General features: G+C 43.5%; 2 protein-coding genes across 6 annotated transcripts in view; one reads left to right on the top strand and one right to left on the bottom strand.

The window, feature by feature from the left end:
* Positions 1-3,835: 3,835 nt before the first annotated feature.
* Positions 3,836-22,523, top strand: SNX11 (sorting nexin 11). 4 transcript variants are annotated; one of them, XM_081161839.1, is made up of 8 exons: positions 3,925-4,146; positions 7,548-7,602; positions 8,022-8,108; positions 8,408-8,508; positions 10,241-10,336; positions 10,557-10,769; positions 11,512-11,587; positions 21,235-22,523. In XM_081161839.1, exons 2-8 carry the CDS (start codon positions 7,579-7,581, stop codon positions 21,283-21,285), a joined length of 648 nt encoding a protein of 215 aa, XP_081017965.1. In that variant the 5' UTR covers positions 3,925-4,146; positions 7,548-7,578; the 3' UTR covers positions 21,286-22,523. The 4 variants fall into 4 exon arrangements, with proteins under 4 accessions (XP_081017962.1, XP_081017965.1, XP_081017964.1 ...); XM_081161836.1 differs by lacking the exon at positions 21,235-22,523 and having other exon boundaries at positions 3,836-4,146; positions 11,512-13,001; XM_081161837.1 differs by lacking the exons at positions 3,925-4,146; positions 21,235-22,523 and adding an exon at positions 6,562-6,598 and having other exon boundaries at positions 11,512-13,001.
* The window catches only part of SKAP1 (src kinase associated phosphoprotein 1), a 251,070-nt gene continuing 250,396 nt past the window's right edge, over positions 22,494-23,167 (bottom strand). Inside the window, exon 13 of one of the 2 annotated variants that reach the window (XM_081161834.1) lies at positions 22,494-22,864. The gene's annotated coding sequence lies outside the window, so the exon portion shown is untranslated. The remainder of the gene's footprint in view (positions 22,865-23,167) is intronic. The other variant, XM_081161835.1, reaches the window with a different exon arrangement.

Raw genomic sequence — 23,167 nt, 5'->3', positions numbered from 1 at the left:
GCTCTAAGTATCTCGTAGAAGTGGAATCACAGTAGTTGTCTTTTTGCAGCTGGCTTACTTCATCTAGCATAATGTTCTCAAGGTTCATAGGGACACACATTGTAGCATGTCAAAATTTCCTCCCTTTTTAAGGCTGAAGACTATCCCGTTGTATGCATAGGTCACATTCCGCTTATCCATTATTCATTGCTGGGCAGTGGGTTGCTTCCACGTCTGAGCTATTGCGAATAATGCTGCTATGAACACGGGTGCACATACATCTCTTAGAGAGGCCCCATTTTCAGTACTTTTGGTTACATACCCAGAAGTGGAATTGTTGGATCATACGGTAATTCTATTTTTTAATTTTTTGAGAAACTGCCATACTGTTTTCCGCAGTGGCTGCACCATTTTACATTCTCACCAACAGTGCAGAAGGGTTTCAATTTCTCTCTGCTTGTTGCTTTCATTTTTTTTTTTTTTTATAGTAGCCACCCTAATGGGTGTGAGAGTCTTTGTTTTATTTTGATTACTACTTTGAAATTCTATTGTTTAAGATTTATTCATTTGGAGTTAACAAGCACTCTTTTAAGAGGCAAATATATTTAAGAGCTCTTACGTCCCCAGGTCAGTTTGATTCTCATGTGACTTCCAGGTAGTAATGGACTGTAATTAAAACCTATACTTCTCCAATCTTACACCCATAGCCCTGATATTGATTAGCTTTCTCAAGTGAAGGGATCACTGCTTGGAAAGGTACTTATATTATTTGTCAGCATTTCTGGTATGATAAGAATTGGCCCCATTATCAAGTGTTGGAAATTGTTGTTGAAAAAATAAGCTTGAGATAGAGCACCACCTGTTTGTGAAACCTATATTACATTCAAATTATTTTTTATTTTTTGTTAATCCTCACATGAGGATATTTTCCATTGCTTTTTCAGAGAGAATGGAAGGGAGGAAGGGGAGGGGGGGAGAGAGAGAGAGATTGACTGGTTGTCTTCCAAACGTGCCAGGAACTGACCCAAGGGGGGCGGGGAGCGAACCTGCAACCCAGGTACATGTCCATGACTGGGAATTGAACCCGTGAGCCCTTCAGTGTGCAGGCCCATGCTCTAACCACTGTGCACACTGGCCAGGGCCACTCAAATTATTTAATAAATTTATTTTAAAATATTTATTGAGTAATATTCCAGGTGGATGATGCTAAGCTAAGCCCAAGCCTATATACTCTTTAAAATATAAGCTCCAGGAGGTCAGAATATTTTTCTCTTTGGTTTATTGCTTTATTGTTGATGCCTAAAACAGTGCTCATTTCACAGAAAGAGCTCAATAAATATAGGGTGTCCCCCCAAAAATGTACACACACTTTAAATAATTATTAATTCCAATGGGTGAAATCTGAAAAGAAAGAAACATCAATTGAACTATTAGAAAAAAGTATACTTTTTTTGGGAAACCCTGTATTTGTTGAATGAATGGATATGTACTGCAGATGTACTCTGTGGTTTTCCAAGTGTAGTCCATAGAGTCTGAGAGTGCCTGAGAAGGTTTCAGAGAGTCTGCATGGTCAAAACTATTTGCCTTATATTATACATTACTTGATCTTTTCCACTGTGTTGACATTTTCACTGATGGTACAAAAGTAACAGTGGGTGAAACTCCTGGCGCATTAGCATGAATCAAGTCACCATGGCATCAACTTAAAGTACAGTCATTGCATTTTCACTGCTGCACCTATGCAAAAAAAAAAAATTAAAAGGCCCCTTTCTCTTAAGACTGTCCTTGATAGTACAAATTATGAACTTTATGAAATCTCTTTCCTAGAGAATATATCTTTTCAATGTTCTCTGTGATGAAATGGAAGATGTACATAAAGCACTTCCGCTGCTTACTGAAGTATATGGCTGTGCAATTGTTTGAGATGTGAGTTGAACTACCTGCTCTTTTTCATAGAACACCATTTTTATTTTAAAGAATGACTGACAGAAAAATTATGGTTATTCAGACTTGGATATTTGAAAGAAATGAGCCTGCCACTACAAGGAAAATGACTGAAAGTATTTCTATTTCAGTATTTGAGTTTTCAAGCCAAAATGATAACTTTGAAAAAATATGGTATTCACCAAAGAGAGATTAACAACTTCACAAGTGATGATTTTAGTAAATGTGATTTTTAAAATATTGAATAATTAAATGCATCAATATTTGGAAGATCAGCATAACTCAGTAAAACAGTATTTTTCAAATGGCTTCAGATACCCCACTGCAACTAACCTTTAAGAAATTACCATTTGGCCCAGCCGGGTGTGGCTAAGCAGTTGAGCATCTACCTAGGATCCAGGAGATTGGAGTTTGATTCCCAGTCAGGGCACATGCTCAGGTTGTGGGCTTGATCCCCCGTTGGGGGGTGCAGGAGGCAGCCGGTCAATGATGACTCTCTCATCATTGATATTTCTCTCTCTCTCCCTCTCTCTGAAATCAATAAAGATATACTTTAAAAAAAAAAAAAAGAAATTACCATTTGTTGAGTTTTGCTAGTATCAAAGAAGAGTATCCACAATAATTGAAGAAGGCTAAAAAAATCTGTGTGAGACAGGATTTTCTTCATTTCCTAGACCAAAATAACATAGTACAAGAGAATGGGGACGCAAATATGAGAATTCAGCCGTCATCTATCAAGCCAGACATTAAAGAAATTTGCAAAATTATAATACAATGTCACTCTACTCAATAATTTTTGTTTTAAAAAGTGTAGTTATAATTCATAAAATATACTATCTTAACCTTTAAAAGACGGCATTTAAAAGACAGCATCATACAAACTCCATATATTTTCCAGGATCAACTGTACAAATAATGGTTTCTTTCCTTTTGCCTGTAAAAAAGAACGTATATGCTTAGGTTTCTGAGTATTTAACATGTAATGGTTTATTATTGTTTTAGGTTAATTAATAAGTGTTTTTTAACTTTTTTATTGAATTTATTGGGGTGACACTGGTTAGCAAAATTATATAGGTTTTAGGTGTACAATTCTGTAACACATCATCTGTATATTGTATTGTGTTCACTAGCCCAAGTAATGTTTAATCTCTCAATTTTAATTTCTAATTTGGTGAATATCCCACATAAACAAAAGCTCCTTGGAGTCCTTTAATCGTATTTTAAGAATGTAGAGGACTCCTGAGACTAACAAGTTCGAGAAAAGCTGCTTTGAAGTATATGCAATAATCTCCACTTTACAGATGAAGAAATTTAAGATTTACAAAGATTTAGGACCAGTTTAAGGCCACAGGATCCGCGTAATGCTGGGTATAGTAGTGAGCACTTAGATCCAGAGCTTGTATTTGTGACCGTAACTTTTTCCTTGATATTATCTTTGCTAACATTATCGTTAAACTGGTAGTTAAAAGTCATCTCAACAACATAAACAAGTCTTTCTCATATTCAGCGGATTGCTTTCTCACTAACTAGCTGCACCACCCTTCTTTGGCTGGTTTCGGCGACTGAAACGTGTGTTGCTCAACCGCCTCCGTCCGGGTTTTCGCTCAGACAATCTGTGGTTTTACGAACCTGAGTTGGAGTCTTCTTGATGACTCTGCTGGGGAACTGTAACCTACCGGGTTCAACTGGGGTCTCTCGGGACTTTGTGAGGCTCCAGGCACCCGGACGCCTTCTTTCCCGACCCTCCCACACTCAGTCAAGACGCGCTTTGCAGAACAGAAAGCTCGGTGACAACCTCCTCTCCTCCCTCGGCTCCCGCGACCCTCTTTCAGACCTTTAACGACGCTCCCTGGACGCTGATTGGTTGGTCTGTCAACGATGGGCGGGACGCCGCCCTGGATTGGACGTCAGAGGCCCTTGGTCGCCGCTCACCAGCGTCTAACCAGCAGCACCCGGGCTGAGTGTAGAGGCGTCCCGTCCGACTGCCGCCAGGGCTTGGGTGGGGCCGAGAGCGCCTAGGGTGAAGCGGCATCTCCACTAAGAGCCCGGGCCTGAGCCCGGGCCTGCGGGGGTGGGGCGTCCTGAGCTGCTGGGATTGGAGTGTCGGGAGCTGTCTCCCGTCGTGCACTGGGGCACCGGCCACTCACCCGGAAGGAGAAGCCGACACTGGCTATATGGTGAACCGCTGGCTGTGTTGCTGTAGCGAGTGGGTGCTGCTCTCAGGTGAGGGGGAGTGAGGGGGAGTAAGGGGGAGTGAGGGGGCGTGAGGGAGCGTGAGAGGGCGGGGGCCGCGAGGGCAGGGGGGCAGGTGTTGCTCTGAGGCTAGGGCTGCGGGCTTAAGCGTCAGTAGTGGCTCTTAGGGTGGGGACCTCGCTTGACATCCTAGGGGCTATGGTCTCACCTTCTGGAATAAAGGCGGGTACTTGCTCAGGATCCAGGGAAGGAAACGTGGCTTTTCCATTTGTTATTACTGATTTTAGAAGGGGGGGGGGAGAGAGAGAGATATTGAGTGAGTTTTGTTGTTCCACTTATTTATGCATTCACTGGTTAATGCTGGTGTGTGCCCTGACCGGGGTTGGAACCCGCAACCTTTGCATGTTAGGACTATGCTCTAACCAACTGAGCTAGCCTGCACTGCCAGGGCCTTCTATTTATTTTTAAAGGAGTATAGAGCATCTTTCCTTCCCAACCCCCAAGCTTAATAGGGAAAGGAGAAGGACCAGGTAGCCCTTTGCTCCTAGTTGGTTAAGAATGGAGGGGGAGTGGCCAGAGTCAAACAGTTTAGGGACATTTATGAAACGTCTAAGACCATGAGTATTGGCAAGTATTTTATGGGGGCACAGGAGGCTGTTGCGCTGGATTGTTGCCTTTGTGACTTACTTTCCAAGTGGAAGGAATGGCAAATTACAGAGGGACAAAAGAATGGAGCTTAGCTGGTTGGTTGAGAACACGGGGAAGTTGTTCAGACAGGGGAAGCTTCCTCTGCCACCTGTGGGTGTTTAGGAAGAAGAGATTTTTGAGTTGCCATGTGGCTCAAGAATGAGCAAGAAGGGATGGAAGTCTCTGTAGCTCAGTATACTTTTATCACCTGATTGGTTTTTTTAACCTATCGCTTGAAGTAGTTTAAATGAGGGTGAAAATGGTGGAGCTAAAGCCTTGAATTTTTTAAGACATTGGAAAGCTTTACAAAGGATTTCCTTTGTAAACAGCAAACAAGTGGGTTTTCCCTGCAGTTATTGGTGCTTGTACAGGTGGAGAAAGTAAAGGAAACTTCAGATGTGATTGAAAGGGCCCAGGAAATGGAGTTAGCGTTGAATTGCGTAAGTAGGTGAATTCGCTGACTCTATCCTTATTTGGATGACATAGATCCATCTTGCAGATCATGGAGCTAACGTTAACTTCCTCCTTCCCCTCCGAAGAACTGAGCTTCATTTCCTTCTGAGGAGTGGCATTATGGGGAGGAAGCTAATGGAGAATAGTAGTTACTAGAAATTATTACTTGAAGTCTAGGTTTTTGTATTTGTTCCAGTTTGTTTTTATTTTTTATAGGAGAACATTTATTTGGTAAATCACAGAGGTAGAAGAAGCAATTCCTAGAAGAAATGGGCTTAGGCAACAAGTTATAGAGGCTGTTCCAGTATTTTTAAGGGAAGTTACATCTGAAACTTTCTTAGTGCCCTTCAATTTAGATTTAAGTACATAGCGTCTTTGGGGTCCTAGGATTTTTTTAAAAGCCAGTTTATAGCTATTTGTTTCTAAGTGGTATTAGCTCCAAAGGAAAGGAGAGGAACTTGCACACGGAGATGGTGCAGAGAGCCCTAGGCAAACTCTTCTTGAGTCCAAGAGAGTGATGAGCATTTAGTTACTAAATTAGTCCTTAATTTGGCAAACCTTTCAAGGCACAGGAGGTGTGTGAGCTTTACTGAGCTAGTGGATGACTATGATTTCCATGGCATCGTCTTTCCTATTGTTACTTTTGTGAAGACACTTCAGAATCTTTTAACTCTACTCCTGTGCTGGCAATTTACCAAATGCCTGAAAAGAAAAGAGAAGTATTTTTGAATCTGAGGAGATTAATTGTTCACAGTGAGTCGGCCTGCTTCTTTTGGTCACAGCCATTTGACTACTTACATTGGGATTTTATACATCAGTTGTTATGGCATTGGAATTGCCTTTCAGTTCAGAACCCCTTGGCGATGGTGACTGCATCAGATGAAAAATCAAGTTGTCAGCAAGAATACTGTTTAAGATGGTGTTGCAATCATAAAACCTCCGGTTTGCTTGATGGTGTAGCCCAATTTTGTCACCTACCCTGCAGCTTTGCCTCTGAGTACAGTGTCTGTGTGTGGAGAGACCTTCTGGTATACTGTAAAGAACTGGAAAAGCTGTTTGCTCTGCTAATTTTGTGGTGTAAATGAGTTCCCCTTCTCGAAACATTTGCCTTGTGTTAGCAAAACATAAGATAGAAGGAAACTCATTACACACTCTTTGAATGGTAAGGCAGAACTAATAAGGGAATGTGTTTAAAATTAATTGTGGGACTGTAAAAATGAGTGGGTGTGAATGGGCATAGGGGGAGGAGAGGGAGATCTTAGAGACAGTCTTATCTTCCCAGGAGCCAGCCAGGATCATTTGTTGGCAGTACATATTGGCTGAAGTCAGTTTTCATTTCAAGGTAAATTGAAAAGGGAAATTAAACCTTATTGTTCTGCTCTTAAGAGAGGAGAAGGGGGTGCAGGTGGCAGCCAGGGTGGATGCTGTTGGAGTGGTTCTAGGAGTAATAAGATTAGTGCTGTATTTTAACAGAAGGTGACATCATGGGCCTCTTTAGACTTGAGTAACCCTGTGCTGCAACCTTCATGGTCCCCTTGTTGGAGTGGGTGATGTCGCTGCACATGTAAACTGCCACATTGGGGGAAATCAGCAGCTTAGGCTTTAATGAATCTTTACAAAGGAGCGGAAAACATCCTGAATCGACCTGTGCAGCTGCGGGGTGTTTGGGTAGAGGTACATGCCTAGCAAGGAAATAATTAGAACCACTGGCTTGGGTTTTGGAGAACAGTTTAGAAAGGGAAGGTCAAAACTGGGCAACCCATTCAGGTGCTCCTGTTGCTCTCTAGCTCTGATTTACCTCTGGGGAGGTGACTGTGGTTAGCAAGACAAAGAGAGACTTAAGAGCATTGGTGTTTTGGGGGGCTTGGCTGTCTCTGAACAGCCGGGAGGGGGCGATGTTATGATGTTAGACTCACTTGCACAGCTGTGCTGTGTGCCCCCACAAGACACTGCTTTGCCTGCAGTCTCCAGGCAGAAAGGGTTTACAGTGGAGCCTCACTGTTCTGGCTGCTTGAGGTGAACACCGCACAGACCCAAACATGCTCTGGTTAGAGGTGGGTCTTGGCCATAATCTGAGAAGTGAGGCAAATTCCCCAGGGCTTGTAGCTGCCGTGGAGCTACAGTGGTGGACTTTTTTGGCTTCCTCTTAAGTTTTACGCAAGAATGAAAAAAGGTGCCTGGGTTTCCCCAGGAAGGTCAATTAAAAATTTTCAGGGTTTTGCCTGGTAAAGAATAAGAAGAATAGAAGCACACTAACTATGATTGTTCCCTTGTTATTTGCCCCTCATCAGATGTTTTCTTCCAATGGGCTTTTGATGTAGGATGTTGGAGAGCCAAGAGCAGGAGGTAAGCATGTAGTCTCCACAGAACAGGTGGGTAAAAGTTTGAGAGGATTTGGGAGACGATGCAAATCATTGCTTCGTGGTGTTCTGACAGTAATACCTTGGTGGTTCTGATGAGCTCAAAATAAAGCCAGGAGAAGGAAATCAGTAGTAAAGGCATTTCTGGGAAATGAGGTTCCATTTCGACTAACTTCTATTTCTTAGAGTGAGGGCAAGGATTTTTGTCTCTTGGTCATGGTCTACCCTCAGTGTCTTAGAACAGTGCCTGACACATAATGGGTCAATAAGTATTTGTTGAACTTAATGAACAAATGAACAAGTGCATGGAAGTTGGTGGTGTTTGGAAAAATCTGGCAACCTGTCTGTCAAAGCTGCCTTACTGTATGGCTGAGTTGAAGCTAAAAGAGCATTTCCTATCTCTAGGAGGTGATCACTGTGCGTGTTCAGGACCCCCGTGTGCAGAATGAGGGCTCCTGGAATTCTTATGTGGATTATAAGATTTTTCTCCATGTAAGTGCATCAAACTTCTGTATTGGGATCAACATTCTCCAGGGCTAAGGGATAGTGCTGACATCCTGTTTGTGGATGTCTTTGATAGGCCTGAGACAGAAGAAAAGGAGGGAGGAAAGGAACAAGAGCTTGGGGTATGCCTGAGAGTTGCTTGCAGGCTGCCTGGTGGCACCTTGCTCTAGTTGGAGCCCCTGATCAGGACTGTGCCTAGTAGTTTATATCCTCAGTGAGAATGCTGATGGGGTTCATGTGATCTTGGCTTTTCCCCACTAACTCCTTTCATGTACTTTCTCCTGTAGACCAATAGCAAGGCCTTTACTGCCAAGACGTCCTGTGTGCGTCGCCGCTACCGTGAGTTCGTGTGGCTGAGAAAGCAGTTACAGAGAAATGCTGGTTTAGTGTGAGTCTACTCTTGCTTCCTTCTTGGGTCTGAGATTGGCTTTTTAGGTGCTTACTTGGGAATTAGAGTTTACAGTGAGGAAACTGGCAACATTCCAGGCATGAAGGAAATTGAGAAATGTGTTCTTAAATTCTGTTTCAAATCAGTGAAAAATGTACAGAGTTCTTATTTCTAGTATTTTGACCTAATAGTGCCATAGAAATACAAAAAATATATATATTTTTGTAAATGTATTAGTCTAGGACTAAACAAATGCTAGCTAGCATTTTAAATGTGATTACCACTGGTTATCAGAAACCTTTTAGCACCTGGTCTTATTTGACATGTAAAAATTGTGATTGTGTGTGTGTGCACGCACAAAGACCTTTTCCCAGAGACACAACAGACTGAGAGCCTTAGGAAGGAGTTTTGTTCACTCCTCACCTGCAGCTCTCAAACAAGTCCTAAAACTGGAGACAGCTTAGAACAGTGATTTCACCTCAGAATGGTCACTGAATGCTCTGGTGATGGATGGTCTGTTGATAACCTAGCTGGTTAGTTATCATGTGGGACTGATGAGCCCATTGTCATGGGTCAGGCCCTCATAAGCCAGTTGGAAATTCCCCTGACAAATTGTGCATCTTTAGCCTTGCTGTTGTTTTTTAAAAGTTATGTGCTGAGCTTCATAAGGGAGGCTAAGGAGGTTTAGAGAGTTTGTGGATGACAACTCAGCTACTTTTAGAAAATTCCAAGCATGTGACTTTCTGGGACTGGCAAAGGTAGTCTTTTTTTAAAAACTAAAATTTAAAAAAATATTTTAGCTCAAGTTTTTCTCTTTTATTTATTTTTTTAATCCTCACCTGAGGTCAAGGGGAGGGAGGGAGGAAGGGAGGGAGAGGGAGAGAGAAAGAAAGAAAGAAACATCGATGTGAGAGAGAAACATTAATCGGTTGTCTTCCCTGTCCTCCCTGACTGGGGATCAGACCCTCAACTCAGGTATATGCCCTGACCAGGAATTGAACTGGGTACCTTTTGGTCTCATTCCAGCAAGGCTGACAATAGGTAGTCTTAATTTACGCACAAGGACCCAGCATTCTCCATGTTTCTATATCTAAGTTTCTCCCTTTTAAAAATAACTGTTGAGCCCTGCTGGGTGGCTCAGTTGGTTGGAACGTTGTCCCATACACCTAAAGGTTGTGAGTTCGATCTCTGGTTAGGGCATGTATGGGAGGCAACCCATTGATGTTTCTCTTTCACATCGATGTTTGCCTCCCCCCCCCCCGCTCCCGTCTAAAATCAATAAACATATCCTCGGGTGAGAATAAAAAATAAATAAATAAAAATAACAGTAGATGGTGGAAGTGGGTTTTGTAAACAATGTAGTATATAGTAACATGGAGTTTTGAAGTCATAGACTTGGTTCATATACGAGCTCTGCTGCTTACTAGCTGTGTGGCACTGGGAAATTTTCTCAGCTTCTCTGATTTTATTTCCTTGCTAGTAAAATGAGAACAGTAATATCTTTCTCATGGGGTTTTGTAAGGATTAATGAAATAAGGTTTGTAAAACATTTAGTGTAGTACCTGACACATGGCATGCAGTCAGTCATTGTTAGCTTCCTACCCCTGCAACTTTATTAAAAGCTATTTGTATTGATTTGTGCCTCTTTTTAGGGGATTTCCTTGATTAGGGGCTGAAATGACTGTCTTGGAAGTTACACTTATCTTGGGCGTTACATTTTGTGACTCCACAGGCCTGTACCTGAACTTCCTGGAAAGTCAACCTTCTTTGGCAGCTCAGATGAGTTCATTGAGAAGCGACGACAAGGTCTACAGCACTTCCTTGAAAAGTGAGTGGACATGGCAGACTAACACTTGCCTTCTGAGGTGGGGGCAGAGAGGGGGGAAGGTGACAGGCAGAATGGTGCACTGAACATATAGGTGCATTTGGGGTGGACCCCTTTCTTATACCCTCATGCTCACTCAAGCCAGAGCCCTTCATAAGATGGGGTTGGGGAGAACAAATCTTCAGGGCGATGCTGTGTGTTGTCCTACCTGTGTTTGCCTCAGGGTCCTGCAGAGTGTGGTCCTCCTGTCAGACAGCCAGTTACACCTCTTCCTGCAAAGCCAGCTTTCGGTGCCTGAGATAGAAGCCTGTGTTCAGGGCCAAAGCCCCATGACCGTTTCTGATGCCATCCTTCGCTATGCTATGTCAAACTGTGGCTGGGTCCAGGAAGAGAGGCAGGGCTCTTCTCACTTGGCTAAAGGAGATCAGCCTAAGAGGTAACTAAAGCTCTCTTTTTTGAGACAATGGGAGCTAGGGTTACTGTAACCTGGGTCAGTGAGGAGTCCATTTGATAGAGAAAGTAGTCACAGCATTGGTAGCCTTTCTGAAGAGGCCTGTTCTCTTCGTGCGTGGCTCTCTTATTCCATGCACAAGGGACAGTGTTAACCCATCCGTGGGCAGCAGACTCTCTTGTAGAAACCTGGGGAGAAAGAAGAGGCTTTCTTATTTGTTTTGTCCTTTATTTCCCCCTACCTTTAAAATAACTTTATTGAGATGCAGTTCACATTCCTAAAATTTTACCATTTTAGTGTACAATTCAGTAGTGTTTTTGTTCATTCAAAAAGTTGTGGAACCATTAATCACCATATTCAATTTTAGAACATTTTTATCACCCTGATAGAAACCTTGTACCCATTAGCATGACTCCTATTTTCCCCAACCCTTAGTTCATGGCATCTATTTTCTGTGTCTCTGGATTTACCTATTTTGGACATTTCATACAAACAGAGTTGTAAGATACGTGATCTTTTGTGACTGGCTCCTTTTGAAAACTGTGCTAAGCATGTTTTCAAACATGTTTAGCATGTTTTCATGTTAATGTGTATCAGTACTTAATTCCTTTTGATGGCTGAATAATAATCCATTTGTATGGATATATCACCTTTTGTTTATCTTCGCTTGTGTTTATCTATTCATTTTGTCTATCTGTTCCTTCTTTTCCCTTTCCCACTCTTCTAGTTGCTGCTTTTTTCCAAGATCGGGCAGGAGAAGTTCTCCCTCACCACCTCCTGAGGAAGAAAAGGATCATTTTGAGGTGTGGGCTCCTGTTGTTGACTCTGAGGCTCCTTCCTTGGAAAGCCCCCCTCTCCCACCCTCTACCTCACCATCATGCTGTGGTTTTGAAAGACCTGATGAAGGACCCTCTGCTCCTCATTCTGTGAGGAGGTCCTTGGGAGGGGACCATGCTGTACCTTTGGATCCTAGTCAGTTAGAAACAGTTTTGGAAAAGTGAGCTCTGGTCTGAGCTCTGGGTTCTGCTCTGAGGCAGATAGAGAAGGTGCAGGCAAGGAGATGCATGCACTTGGGTGGGACTGGGCACAGGGCAGTTGGGGATGTGGGCTGCTTAGTGTTTTAGAGTTGCCTCTGCTCAGGTTGGTTGCGTAGAGGTTGGTCACGACAACTCCTCAAGCTTCCTCCATAGGAACAAACACTTTGCAGATGTTTGCAAGTTAAGCATAAGGTCCAGTGGCTGTTGATTTTGAACAGAGTCCCATGTTTACTCTCTATAGATATTTGTTAATGGGCCCAGGAGCACTGCCTCAGGTTACTGGTTTGAGGGACCTGTAAGTGGCATATTTTAAGCTGCCATAGTGAATATTGTCCCTACAAAAATGCTTGTAGTTGTATTCCCACTGGCTGTGTTTTGCTGCTGCACTTGGATTCTGGGAGGCTGGCCTCTTGCCTACCTCCTTGCATAGACCGGGTGGTGAATATTTGTTCTCCCACCTCCTTGCTTTTCCTCCACTAATACCACTGAATGGAATGGTGCTGGGACTCCTGTCTTTGGGGATCATGCACACCCCAAGACCTCAGCCTGGCTCTGTGGGCCTGAGGCCCACAAAATAGGTCATGGCCACCATGAAAGAGAAGTGGTAGTTCCCAGCCTGAGGAAAGGCAAGTAGCTCAGGGAGCTTTGTTTTAGAAAAGGCTGTCTTGGGCTGTCACTCTCTCTTCTGGTTATGAAGCAAAGACGTGACCATTTTTTCTGCAGGGGTAGAATGAGCTCCTTTCTTTTTTGAACCCTTTTTTCTTCCTTAGTAACAGCTCCCTGCCCCCAGGGCTTCAGCCAGTACGGTGTCCCTCTGCTGTGTTGCAGGGAGGCCGTATGTTCAGTCCAGTGGGGTGCAAGGGCTTTGTTTCTTTCTGGAGAGAGGGCTCTAGGGATGGAGATGAGGAACAACACGCCTTCTTCAGACAATGAGGCATTCTGCCCTCCTGCTGCCATAATTCCTCTCCACCGGGAGCCAGAGCTTGTAGGAGATGAGTGCCGCTGGCATTGGGCATTGCTGTGCACTTAAGTTTGTGTGTGGTTCTTCTCGCCCACTCCTCTCTCCTCTGGCTATCCCACCCTGTCTTTGGGCTCTTTTATCAGCCTGTGCTGTGGGACTGTCATGGCATTTAGTTCAGAGTTGAGGGGCTTTGGCCTGAAATAAAATTCAACTATTTAAGACTGTTGTTGCAATTTGTGTCTAACAAGCTGTAGCAGAGAAGGAGGGAATGAAGGCTGGCAGTAGTTACTTTCATAAATCATGAATTTATCAGTGTGGAAATAATGGTTCAGAGCTGTGCACTGCAGCTCTCCTGCATTGTGTGTGTAGCTCAAGTTCACCACTGGAGGAAGGATTGTCTTCCAAAGAGCCAGGATCCAGCTCTTCTCAGTTATGGGCATGAACCTTGTTAGGTATAATTTACCTGATGCTGCTTCCATCCTCGCATCCTGTATGAGGTGCCAGGTGCTGAAAGAGAAATAAAGTTTGTCAACAGGCAGATGCAAAGCCCTGGCTGGGACTCATCCCTCTTTCCTGCCCGCCTCCCCTGATTCTCTCCTTTATATGATGCAGCAGAGCAAGGCGAGGATGGAAAACCTACAGAGGCAAATCCAAAATGTCGAAATAAGTTCATTTAAAAAGGAAAAAAAGCTCCATACACAACCCTCACAAAAACCCGACAGATGCTAAGCTAATGGCATCAGCTCTGCCGATTGGTGGGGATGGCTCATGAATATTAATGAGTCCAATGCTCCAAATGGTGCAGCTGTGAACCCAGCTGTGCCTGAAGCTCTCTGATCTCAAAACTTCCAGACAGGAGCCGGAGGTGGTCTGTGTCAATTCCCTACTCAGCCAAAAAACAGCAAGCTGGGTTGGCCTTCTTCTGTTCGCTCTTTTCTTCCTGGAGTTGGTGCTCAGCAGCTAGTTCTGCCAGCAGGGTAGGCTGCTGGGACAGCAGGAGCCATTCAAAGACACGAATGCAATTTTTCTGACTCCCGGCTTTTTTAATGATCCATTAATAGCAGTGCATATAACAGCACCTCAGTTAATCTAAGGCCACACACTATCCCCTCACTGTCTTGTGCAGAGTTGAATGTTAGGCCATGGAAGGAGATGTCCTAAGAAGGGAAGAATTTTTCTAATAATACAGGCCTGGAGTTAGCAGAAAAACAGCAAAAATGGATTTCCTTCTCCATCTAGGCAATGCCATTTGCCCTTCTCATGTTGTGCTCTTTCCCTGTGTGTACTAAGGGCTAGCCACCATGGCCAGTGACCTATTGAGCTGTTTTGTAGAATGAAAGTATTTTTTGCTAGAATTTGGGATTGAGATAGGTTCTATGTCTGATGTAGTCACCTTTCTTCTAACAGCTACTTCCATGGCCCAAATCTAGTCATCTCCTTTTACTCAGTATGAGTGATCCCAAGCTCAAGGGTTTCATTTTGTTTGGTGGAAGGAAATAAGTGTGTGCATGTGTGTATGTGGGTGGAGGGGGAGGTGGGTTTTCTTGTATGAAAATCATAAGTTTCACATACATCATTCTTGACGGTGGTGCCAGGGAGGAGGGCAGAGCAAGTATTACACTCATTTTCTAGCCAAGGAAACTTTTGAGTTTAGCTGAGCATGGTTTTTAAAAATATGTTTTTAGATGGTGGTAGAATATATTAATGTGAGAGGTCTTTTCCAAACTCTGTAAAACAAGGTTCCCCCCTGGAAAAAAACTTTTAAAAAAGCTAAAGCCACCACCATTAAAGGAAAAAAAAAAATAACCCTCTGCTTTTCAATTGATCTTAGAAATCAGAGCTCCTCCCCAGTTCTCAGTTTTCTGACTGCTAAGGCCTTTGGTCCACACAACCAAGTCCTAGGAACCTTGTACCCTCTCTGGTAGCTTTGCTTGGGAGGTGATCATGACTTTTTAATAATCTGATTGGACATTAAGAGCTAATATGCCTCAGCTCTTGCTGAATATTCTTAATATCTAGTGGTGAGGAGGACAGTGGGCCAGGAGGATGCAAGGTGGAACAGGAGGTAGAAATGGAAACAGACCAGCTCCCGGCCTGCCTCTCAGAGGCCGCAGGAGTATTCAGTCAGGCTGGAGTGGCATCTGCGGATTTATGTGTGAGCAGCCAGCTGAGACGTAGCTAAAGCCAAGCGGATAACCACTGTAGTATGAGATAGTGACTTCCTCAGTCAAGCCCAGGCACTGATCCTAAGTTGCCCCTCCCAGGTTGCCCTTTGCCAGCAGGGATTCAGCTCTATAGAGGGCATGTTGCCCAGCTCTAGGTAACCTTTCTTTGAACTGTAGATGAGTTCTATTCTTACCACTATACATTCCTGAGGGTTTCTGTAACCGATATGGAGCCCCCCTCCCACCTCTCATCTCTTATCTCCTCCCTGCCCTCAGTTCTTCTAAGGAGGTGTTTCAGGAACTGCTGCAAAGCCCAAGTACACATCTGGCTTCCAACAGGGCAGCAGGAGCCAATCCTAGCATCTTATTAGAGAAATAACTTGGGTAAAATCAGTTCCACCTTAGTCATGGCTGGATTTGGAGCTGAAAAGCTGGAACCTCAACTCTCAAAATACAATAAATATGGACAATTTATACTCAGAAGGATAATAAGAGCCACGTTTTTTAGGAGACAGTGCTCCTGACTCAATGAACAGAGTGAATAATTTTACTTCCTTTTCATTAAGGGGAGGCCTGGTCCACTTCTGCAAGCGAAGAAGGAGAAAAACAAGGGGTGCTTACATAGCAGGGAAAGGGGCTTGAATAATAAGTAGGGAGAGAGAGTAAAGCTAGAGTGTGAGAATTAAGAGACCACCTGAAAGTCTTTAAGGTTTTTTCCTTCCTGGAAAGGGCAGGAACATGAAATGCTTCTGTAATCTTTGGGTTATGGGAAGCCTCCAGCCACAATTATCTGTGGCTGTCGAGTCCCTCCTTCCTGTCCTTTTAGCCAAGCACTTTTTTCTTCATACCATCTGTTTGGAAGGGGCAGTTAGTTTAGATCCTTCTGTGAGTGCTCTAGCCCTGTGTGTGGCCCTTCTCTGGTGGTCATGTTGGTGTGGGAAACCAGGTCCACCAATAGCCTGACCTGAATCCCTCCAGCAGAAGGCCCAGAATAGTGAGAGCCCGGGGCGGTTTGTTGGAGGCAGTGCAACCTGCCCATATGAGACTTAGATATATTCTACCAATTAGGGCACATCTGTTCCAAATGCTGAAAGGCAAGCACTGTCTCTTTAAGAGCCATCCCACTCCTCTCCTTGAGTGATGAGGGCTGGGAGCACAAGGGAGTCAGATGCTGATTAAACAGTCCTACTGCCGAGCTCTGTTAGAAAATTACTGTAATTATGATCTAGTCCCAGCAGAGGGATGAGTTCCAATCCTGCTAATAACCCTTCCAGGTGCCTCAGATTCAGGACCCATGGGAGGCAGCATCGACAGGGCTCTGGCTCGCACCAGGGCCAGCCATGGCCCTCCTGTCTGGTCTGTGCAGGCACAGACAACAAAGGCACTGGACCTCTCATCCTATCTCAGCCTCCTGAGAAGGCAGTGGGTTTGGGTTGTGTTGGGATTTTTTTTTTTTTGGTTCTTGACAGCTTGTGGGAGTCATTTTGTAGGAGAAAACTTTCCCCTAAACTAACATGAAGGACCAGGAAAATCACAGCCATGAGATGCCAATCTGTCCTGACTCTCCTTACTTCGGCCTGGGAACTGCAGCGAGCACTGCATCAGCCGACTCAGTGCAAAGCGGAGGAAGCAGAGCAGTCGCCTTTAGCTGCAGCTGTCTTCTGCGCTTGTTTCTGTGAACCTGCATTTCTTGCTCTGAAGTAATACACAGCATTTCACTTGGTTCTGACCAAGAGTTTCAGGGATTCCCGTCACTAAAAAGCGAAACAGGGATAACAAACAGAGCTATAGAGAGATTCACTGTAATAACAGCTCTCTACATTGGCAAGTATGGGCTTATTCATTTGAAAACATCATTTTTGTAGTGCAATACGCAGTGGTGCAAGCCAGCAAATCTCAAAGGTGTTTGTGGAGCACAGAGGCTTGCTGGCGGTTCTTAAACCCTGAGGAATTCAAAGCATTTATACTGTCTTCCCAGCCTGGCCAGAAGCTGCTCCCTAGCACTAAAGCACAAACTTCTAAAAGTCAGGGCAGTTTCTATGTGCTTGGTCCTAAGCACACTCAAATGCTCTGAGACAGTGGTTCTCAACTAGGGATGATTTTGTTTCCAGGGGACATCTGGAGACATTTTTGGTTATCAACTGGGGGGGAGGGGAGAGTACTACTGGTATCTAGTGTCTAGAGACCAGGCATCCTGCTGAACATCCTACAGTGCCCTCCAACAACATAAAGTTATCTGGCCCAAAATGTCAATTGTGCCAGGTCAAGAAATGCCGCCCTAACAGAGTGACGTAATAAGCTCTAAGTTCTGCCCTCCCCTCCGCCCAAACTTCCACTGCACCGCCTTGGAGATGTTAAAGAAATGATCCACCAATCTCCAGATAACAGGCGCTTTTCCAGAGGTGGAGTATATTAGTGACAGGCCTAGCAGGGTGCCTACCATGGGAGGCTTCCAGGAAATATTAGTGGTGTGCACGTGCTCCCTTGGTGATCCAAGGCAGAACAACGCTGGATGGAGTGCCTGATCGTGGGGAAAAGGGAAGTGTTTGTAGTGTGTTTTGTGTTTCATGATCAGATGTAGGGGGATAAAAGGTGGCCAGCTGCTCACCATCAGGTTAAGAGTGTCTGCAATGGAACCAGATGCCTTTTTTGAGGACCAGCATTATAAGCCTCTTGGAACTTATTCTCATCACAGGAGGCAAGGAAGTGGTACATTATTGCCCAGTGCCACAAAAATGCTTCCCTCAGTGGCACTCTGCCAGGTGGAGGGGTGGTGGGCTGTGATGGGGCCCCATGAGGGAACTGAACACACGCAGCTGCAGACAGCTGGCCAGCCCCACAAGCAGTGAGATGCTAGAGACACCAGGCCTCTCAGAACTGCCTGGGCATCAGGAAAAGAAAGCCTAGTTGGCAGGGTTTGTCTAGATACCAGGCCTGCAGAGGAAAGGACTTCATTAGAAGGGACAGCATACAGGAGAGCCAGGTAATCTATCTACCACCCACTCCCCTGGTGACTGGGCAACTCATTTTGCCTTATTTTTAGGGTGACCACTCATCCTGGTTTACACCTGTGGTCTTGGAGTCATTATTAATAACTCCCTAAAGTGTCTCCATTTGGAAAATAAATTATATAGTTATCCTATTAATTGTACCTCAGTTTCCTTTAATACAATAGTTTTTTGTGGGGGCATTATATTTATACAAAATTTTTGCACAAAGTGGGCTACATCTTAAAATGTATTATTAACTGAATCCCAGTGGGTGACAAAAGAATGGTCATCGATTTATATTAACGAAAAAAAACAAAACCCCGACATGTTTTCTGAGCAGTTAGTTTTTGACAGGGAAATAGGGATAATAAACCCCTTGAAGAAGAAAAATCTCTTTTTAGTCGTAGGTTTCAAACACTCTACCCAATCTCTGTAAATTCTAATGGGAAATGAAATGGCTGGACGGGAGGGGTAGGGAGGGGAGGAACAAGGGACTATGGTAATCCACAAACTAGAAAATTAGTTTGAGTCACTGAACTGTGTAGCAGGGATAATCTCTGTGTAGAGGGCTGCTTTTTCTAAAGTCAGCTCCACCGATTTTGCTGGTGCTCTGGGAATTAGCAAATCAGCACCACTCAAGATTTATCCTTTCAGAGCCACTCCTGGTGGACAGACCTTCGGGGAGAGCTGCTTTTTGGCCAAAGATTAAAGCACCTCTGTCCTTGGCATCTGAGGGTTTTGTTCTTAAGATGCAAGAAAAAAGAAGAGAACATACTTTGGTTTCTTTCTTTTTTTTATTCTTGCTTTGCTTCAACTCTATTTTTTTCAGACTGGTTTTTAAAGGCAGGAGTGTGCCCCCGCCCCCATCTTGCTCTTTGCATTGATATCACTGCTTTATTGTGTCGCAAGTGACTGGCATGGAATACGGATTTTGAAAATGTGTCATTGGAGGTGTCTAACTGCAATAGAATGTGAGTGATTCAATAAGCAAAGCAGCAAACGGAGAATTTAAAGAGTCTTTCATTTCATTTCCTCTTCCAAAGCAGATTTTGTGTGATTTTTGTCTAAGTCACTACCTTTCAGATCCTCAGTTTTGCCACTTGGCAAAACTAATTGGTTACAAATAAGGTGGTTCAACTGAGCAAGGTAAAGTGCTAAAAAAAGTTAATGAGAACTTGAAACCTAGGCTATTCTTTCCATATTAAGTTTAGATAAAATATCTATCTGAAACAGGAGGGAGGACATCTAATCGACCCCACCTTTTGGCATTGCTCTCACTTTAAATGGAATCAAACTGTTTGGGTTTAGGAAACGAGACTTAATAGGAATTCTCTTTCCCGTTTTTATTCACCAGAGAGAAAGATGTAGTTGGTTTTGAATTAATTTCAGATTTCTAAGAGAGATAGGCCATTGTGTAGGGAAATTTAATATTGAGGTAATTGCAAACCAGTGTCTATGCTGTTTTGCTATATGGATGACAGAAAAAACACTAGAAAAAATGTAGTTTTAATGAAATATAGCTGAAAGATTGCTTTCAGAGCATTTAGTATTCTCAGATATTAGTTTGGACAGTACAGGCCAAACTAAACCAGCCCCAGGTCAGATTATCTGGTGGATGTCAGTAACTTCTGTATAAATTATTTGTAAAAGGCAGACAACAGATTTGCTTCTTAAATTTAGGATCTGAGCTTTCTTATTTTTCCTTCTTCACATAAAATCAAGGAAGAAAAAAAGTCTCCCAGTCTAACCCTCTCCTCTTTCAAATGCCAGGTCAATTTGTGGCTATTAAGAACCCATTCTACATTTAATGTGGTTAGTTAAGTGGTCTAATACCCCCAGTTATCCAGATAGTTACATTCAGTAAGGTGGGCATTTGGTTAGTGGAGTCAGAGAAGTGGTAATCTGATTAGCCAGTTGCTTTTTGAGGCTATTGGCTAAGATTTCTTGGTAAAGTTGATCTCCAGAAATATTGTAGGAATTTGTTATTTCCAAAAGGTCTCCTTTACAACTTTCCCCTAAGAGAGCCCCATAGTCTCATCAACACATTAAACTTGCACTATCTTTTTTTTTTAATCCTCACCCAAGGATATTTTTTTCCATTGCTTTTCAGAGAGAGTGGAAGGAGGAGGGGAGGGAGGGAGAGAGATTGGTTGCCTCTCACACTTGCCACAAACGGGCTGGATTAAGCCTGCAGTTGAGGTACTGCCCTTGACCAGGAATCAAACCTGACACCCTTAAGTCCATGGGCCTATTCTCTAACCACTAAGCCAAACTGGCTAGGGCAGAACTTGCACTATCTTTTCCTGCATGGAACAGTGTCAGAGATAGACGGCTATGGATCAGATTTCCAAGCAGTGCATTTGTTGACATCTTGTAGGACCAATCTAATTGCTTTTTCCACTGAATTTTACAGCTAGAAGGGTCAGAGGTCTAAGTGTGGTGTCTACCCTGCAGTTGTCAGAGGTGCCGAAAGACCTTTGCAGTTTGGCAAATGGTTGTTTCCTCGTTCTACAGGTATAGAAGGGACTATTGCACTAAGGAAATTTTGTTTAAATGCTGGAAGCCAATGACCATGCTATTGAGAGACTTGAACTGTGCAGAGAGTGAAGTTACCTTGCTCTTGCCCCTTTTTCTTTTTCTTTTTTTAAAATATATCTTTATTGATTTCAGAAAGAGGAAAGGAGAGGGAGAGAGAGAGATAGAAACATCAATGATGAGAGAGTCATTGATCGGCTGCCTCCTGCACATCCCCAACTGGGGATCGAGCCCACAACCCGGGCATGTGCCCTGACCTGGAATCGAACTTGATCGCCTGGATCCTAGGTTGATGCTCAACCGCTGAGCCACTCCCGGCCGGGCGTCTTGCCTCTTTTTCATCCCCCTTCTGACCCAGCCCCAGATACCTGCTCTTCTTGTGTGTTTCTGTCAGAGCAGCAGCACAGTGGTATTCTCTCCTCTCAGCCTGCCAGCCTCCCAGCCTTGGGTCCCTGGGTGTTCTCCAGGGAGGGACCAATTAGGGTCATAGAGGGGTTCCTGTTTGTTCCCTCTGTTAAATACTTTAGAACAATGCCCATTGTCCTTACCTGTAGGTTGGGATTGGTGCAAAGGTTCTTAAAGAGGGAGGCCATTGGTTCTCTTTGGTTCACCTGCTCATATGCTGCCACCTAGTGGTTCCTTCTCCTTTAGCACCCTGTGTAAAATGGAGGGGACATATGGACAGCTCAATATTACTTTTTATCTCTTTTCTGTTTTTCTCCCAGATCTAATTCTTCCCCTTTTCTTACCTCTTTTTTATAGCACATACACAAAAAGCTTCATTGTTTTTTACTCCTGGGTCAGAAAATCTGAAAATGAAGAGCTGGTATACGATCTTTTGAGAAACTTGGAATCCATTGACAACATCCCTGTTTGCTCCCTGGTTTGTCTCCTTTGATGATGTGAAATGAATGTCTTACTGTAAGGCTATGACTTAGTTGCTATAGAGGTGAGGAAAGCTACTACCAATCCAGGACTGTCCTGAATAGGCAGTTTCAGAGATACTTTTTTTTTTTTCCCTTTTTATTTCTTTTTATTTTTCAATTATAGTTTACATTCAATATTACATTAGTTTCAGATGTACAGCATAGTGGTTAGACAATCATGTACTTTACAGAGTGGTCCCCCCTGATATTTCAAGTACCCACCTGGCCCCATACATAGTTATTACGATATTATTGACTATATTCCCTATGCTGTAATTTACATGAGTGAAAATTTCTTTGGCTGCTCAGTTGCACATTTTTCAAAATTTCTCATGTAGAGAGTCAGGCAATAATAATAGCTAATCCTTATTGAGCAGTTACTATGTGCCAATCATTGTTTTGAGTACATTGCACGTGTTTTTCCTTTAATCTTCCTAATGACCTGGTGAGATGGAGTATACCTCTTCTAAGGTGAGGAAATTGAGGCATAAAAGGTCAAGTAACTTGCTCTATAGAACATACGTAGTAAATGAGGATCTGGGGTTTATTCCCAGGCTGCTTAGTTCCAGAGCTTGTTTTTAACCACTGTGTGTTTTTGTTTTTAAATTTGTCTTTATTGTTGAAAGTATTACAGATGTCCCGTGTTTTGCTGCCTCTTCAAGGTACAGATAACCTGAGTGCTAGGTACAGGCAACAGGAAAAGGAACAGGGCTTCAAGCACTTGATTGGCCCCTATCTAGAATTTGGTGCCATGCAGGATCCAGTTGGGTAGTTAGCTGAAGCCAAAAAGGAATTCTCCAATGTGTTAACTCCGAGGACTTTTTTCTAGCCCTGTGTCATTTCAGAGACATTCAGCACATAATGAAAAATAACCAAGGAGGTAGCCAAAAGAAGTCCAAGAGGCCAAGCAGAAACCAGGCAGGCCTAGGTTCCAGAGATGATCCTATACCAGAAGATAATTGCAAGTCCCCTTCTCTATCTGGGCTTTTGTTTTCTCTCTGGCTATCCCTTCCTACTTTTTTTGGAGTTGGCAAGAATGCCCAGAACCAGCATTTTGATACCATTACAAAAAGAAACTCAACACCATCACACATGGCCAGGAACCAAATCTGAATTTTATTTATGCTTTTCAAATCAGTCAAAACAACCAGCAGCTTCCTTCTCCAAAGGTTTCCTTGTCTCTCACCATCTCTGTGACAAGCCTGTGGAAAGGGCAGAAGTGGCTGTGTGGACATGTTTAGAGATGGAATGATCTATGACAAGGCAGGTTTAGTAATAGGTCTGCTGAATATGCCTCTTCCCACTTGTCTTATTGGTGGTTTATAGTTACTACAAGGTGTCAGAGACGTGGGTCTCTTCAGTAAAAAGAAGAGTCCGTGGTGTTGGTGGGGTAGCAGGGGTAGGGAGTGGAAGCTCTTGATGATCAGTTTCTTCATAAAGGCAGGATAGAGAGAAGAGTATGTGTCCTAAAGGAGGAAAAATACATACATTTGCTTTTATGATTAAAAATATAGAAGGTATAAAAGGGTACAGAGTAAAAAGTGTCCCCCTGTCTCCCAGTCATGCAGCTTCTCTGTCCTTGGAGGCAACCAGTGTTAGCATTTTCTTTCTCCTTCCAGAGGCATCTCATACATATATAAGCAATTGGAAACTCCCTTTTTACTTGAGTGGAGTAAGTTAGGCCTACCCTTCTTTGCTGTTTTGGGGTTTTTTTGGTCTGTTACCAGCATATCTCAGAATGTATTCCATATCAGTATAGAGAGCTGCTT

This window comes from Miniopterus schreibersii (assembly GCF_964146895.1).
Source record: "Miniopterus schreibersii genome assembly, chromosome: 16".
NCBI lineage: Eukaryota > Metazoa > Chordata > Mammalia > Chiroptera > Miniopteridae > Miniopterus > Miniopterus schreibersii.
This window is presented reverse-complemented; position numbering and strand designations above follow the sequence as displayed.

What these genes read in the sequence shown, in the direction of transcription:
- SNX11 (XM_081161836.1), top strand. Translation starts at nt 7,579, where the DNA reads ATGTTGGAGAGCCAAGAGCAGGAG. An exon ending in ATTATAAGATTTTTCTCCAT is followed by an intron (nt 8,109 to 8,407) that starts GTAAGTGCATCA and finishes TTTCTCCTGTAG; the next exon opens with ACCAATAGCAAGGCCTTTAC. An exon ending in CTACAGCACTTCCTTGAAAA is followed by an intron (nt 10,337 to 10,556) that starts GTGAGTGGACAT and finishes TGTTTGCCTCAG; the next exon opens with GGTCCTGCAGAGTGTGGTCC.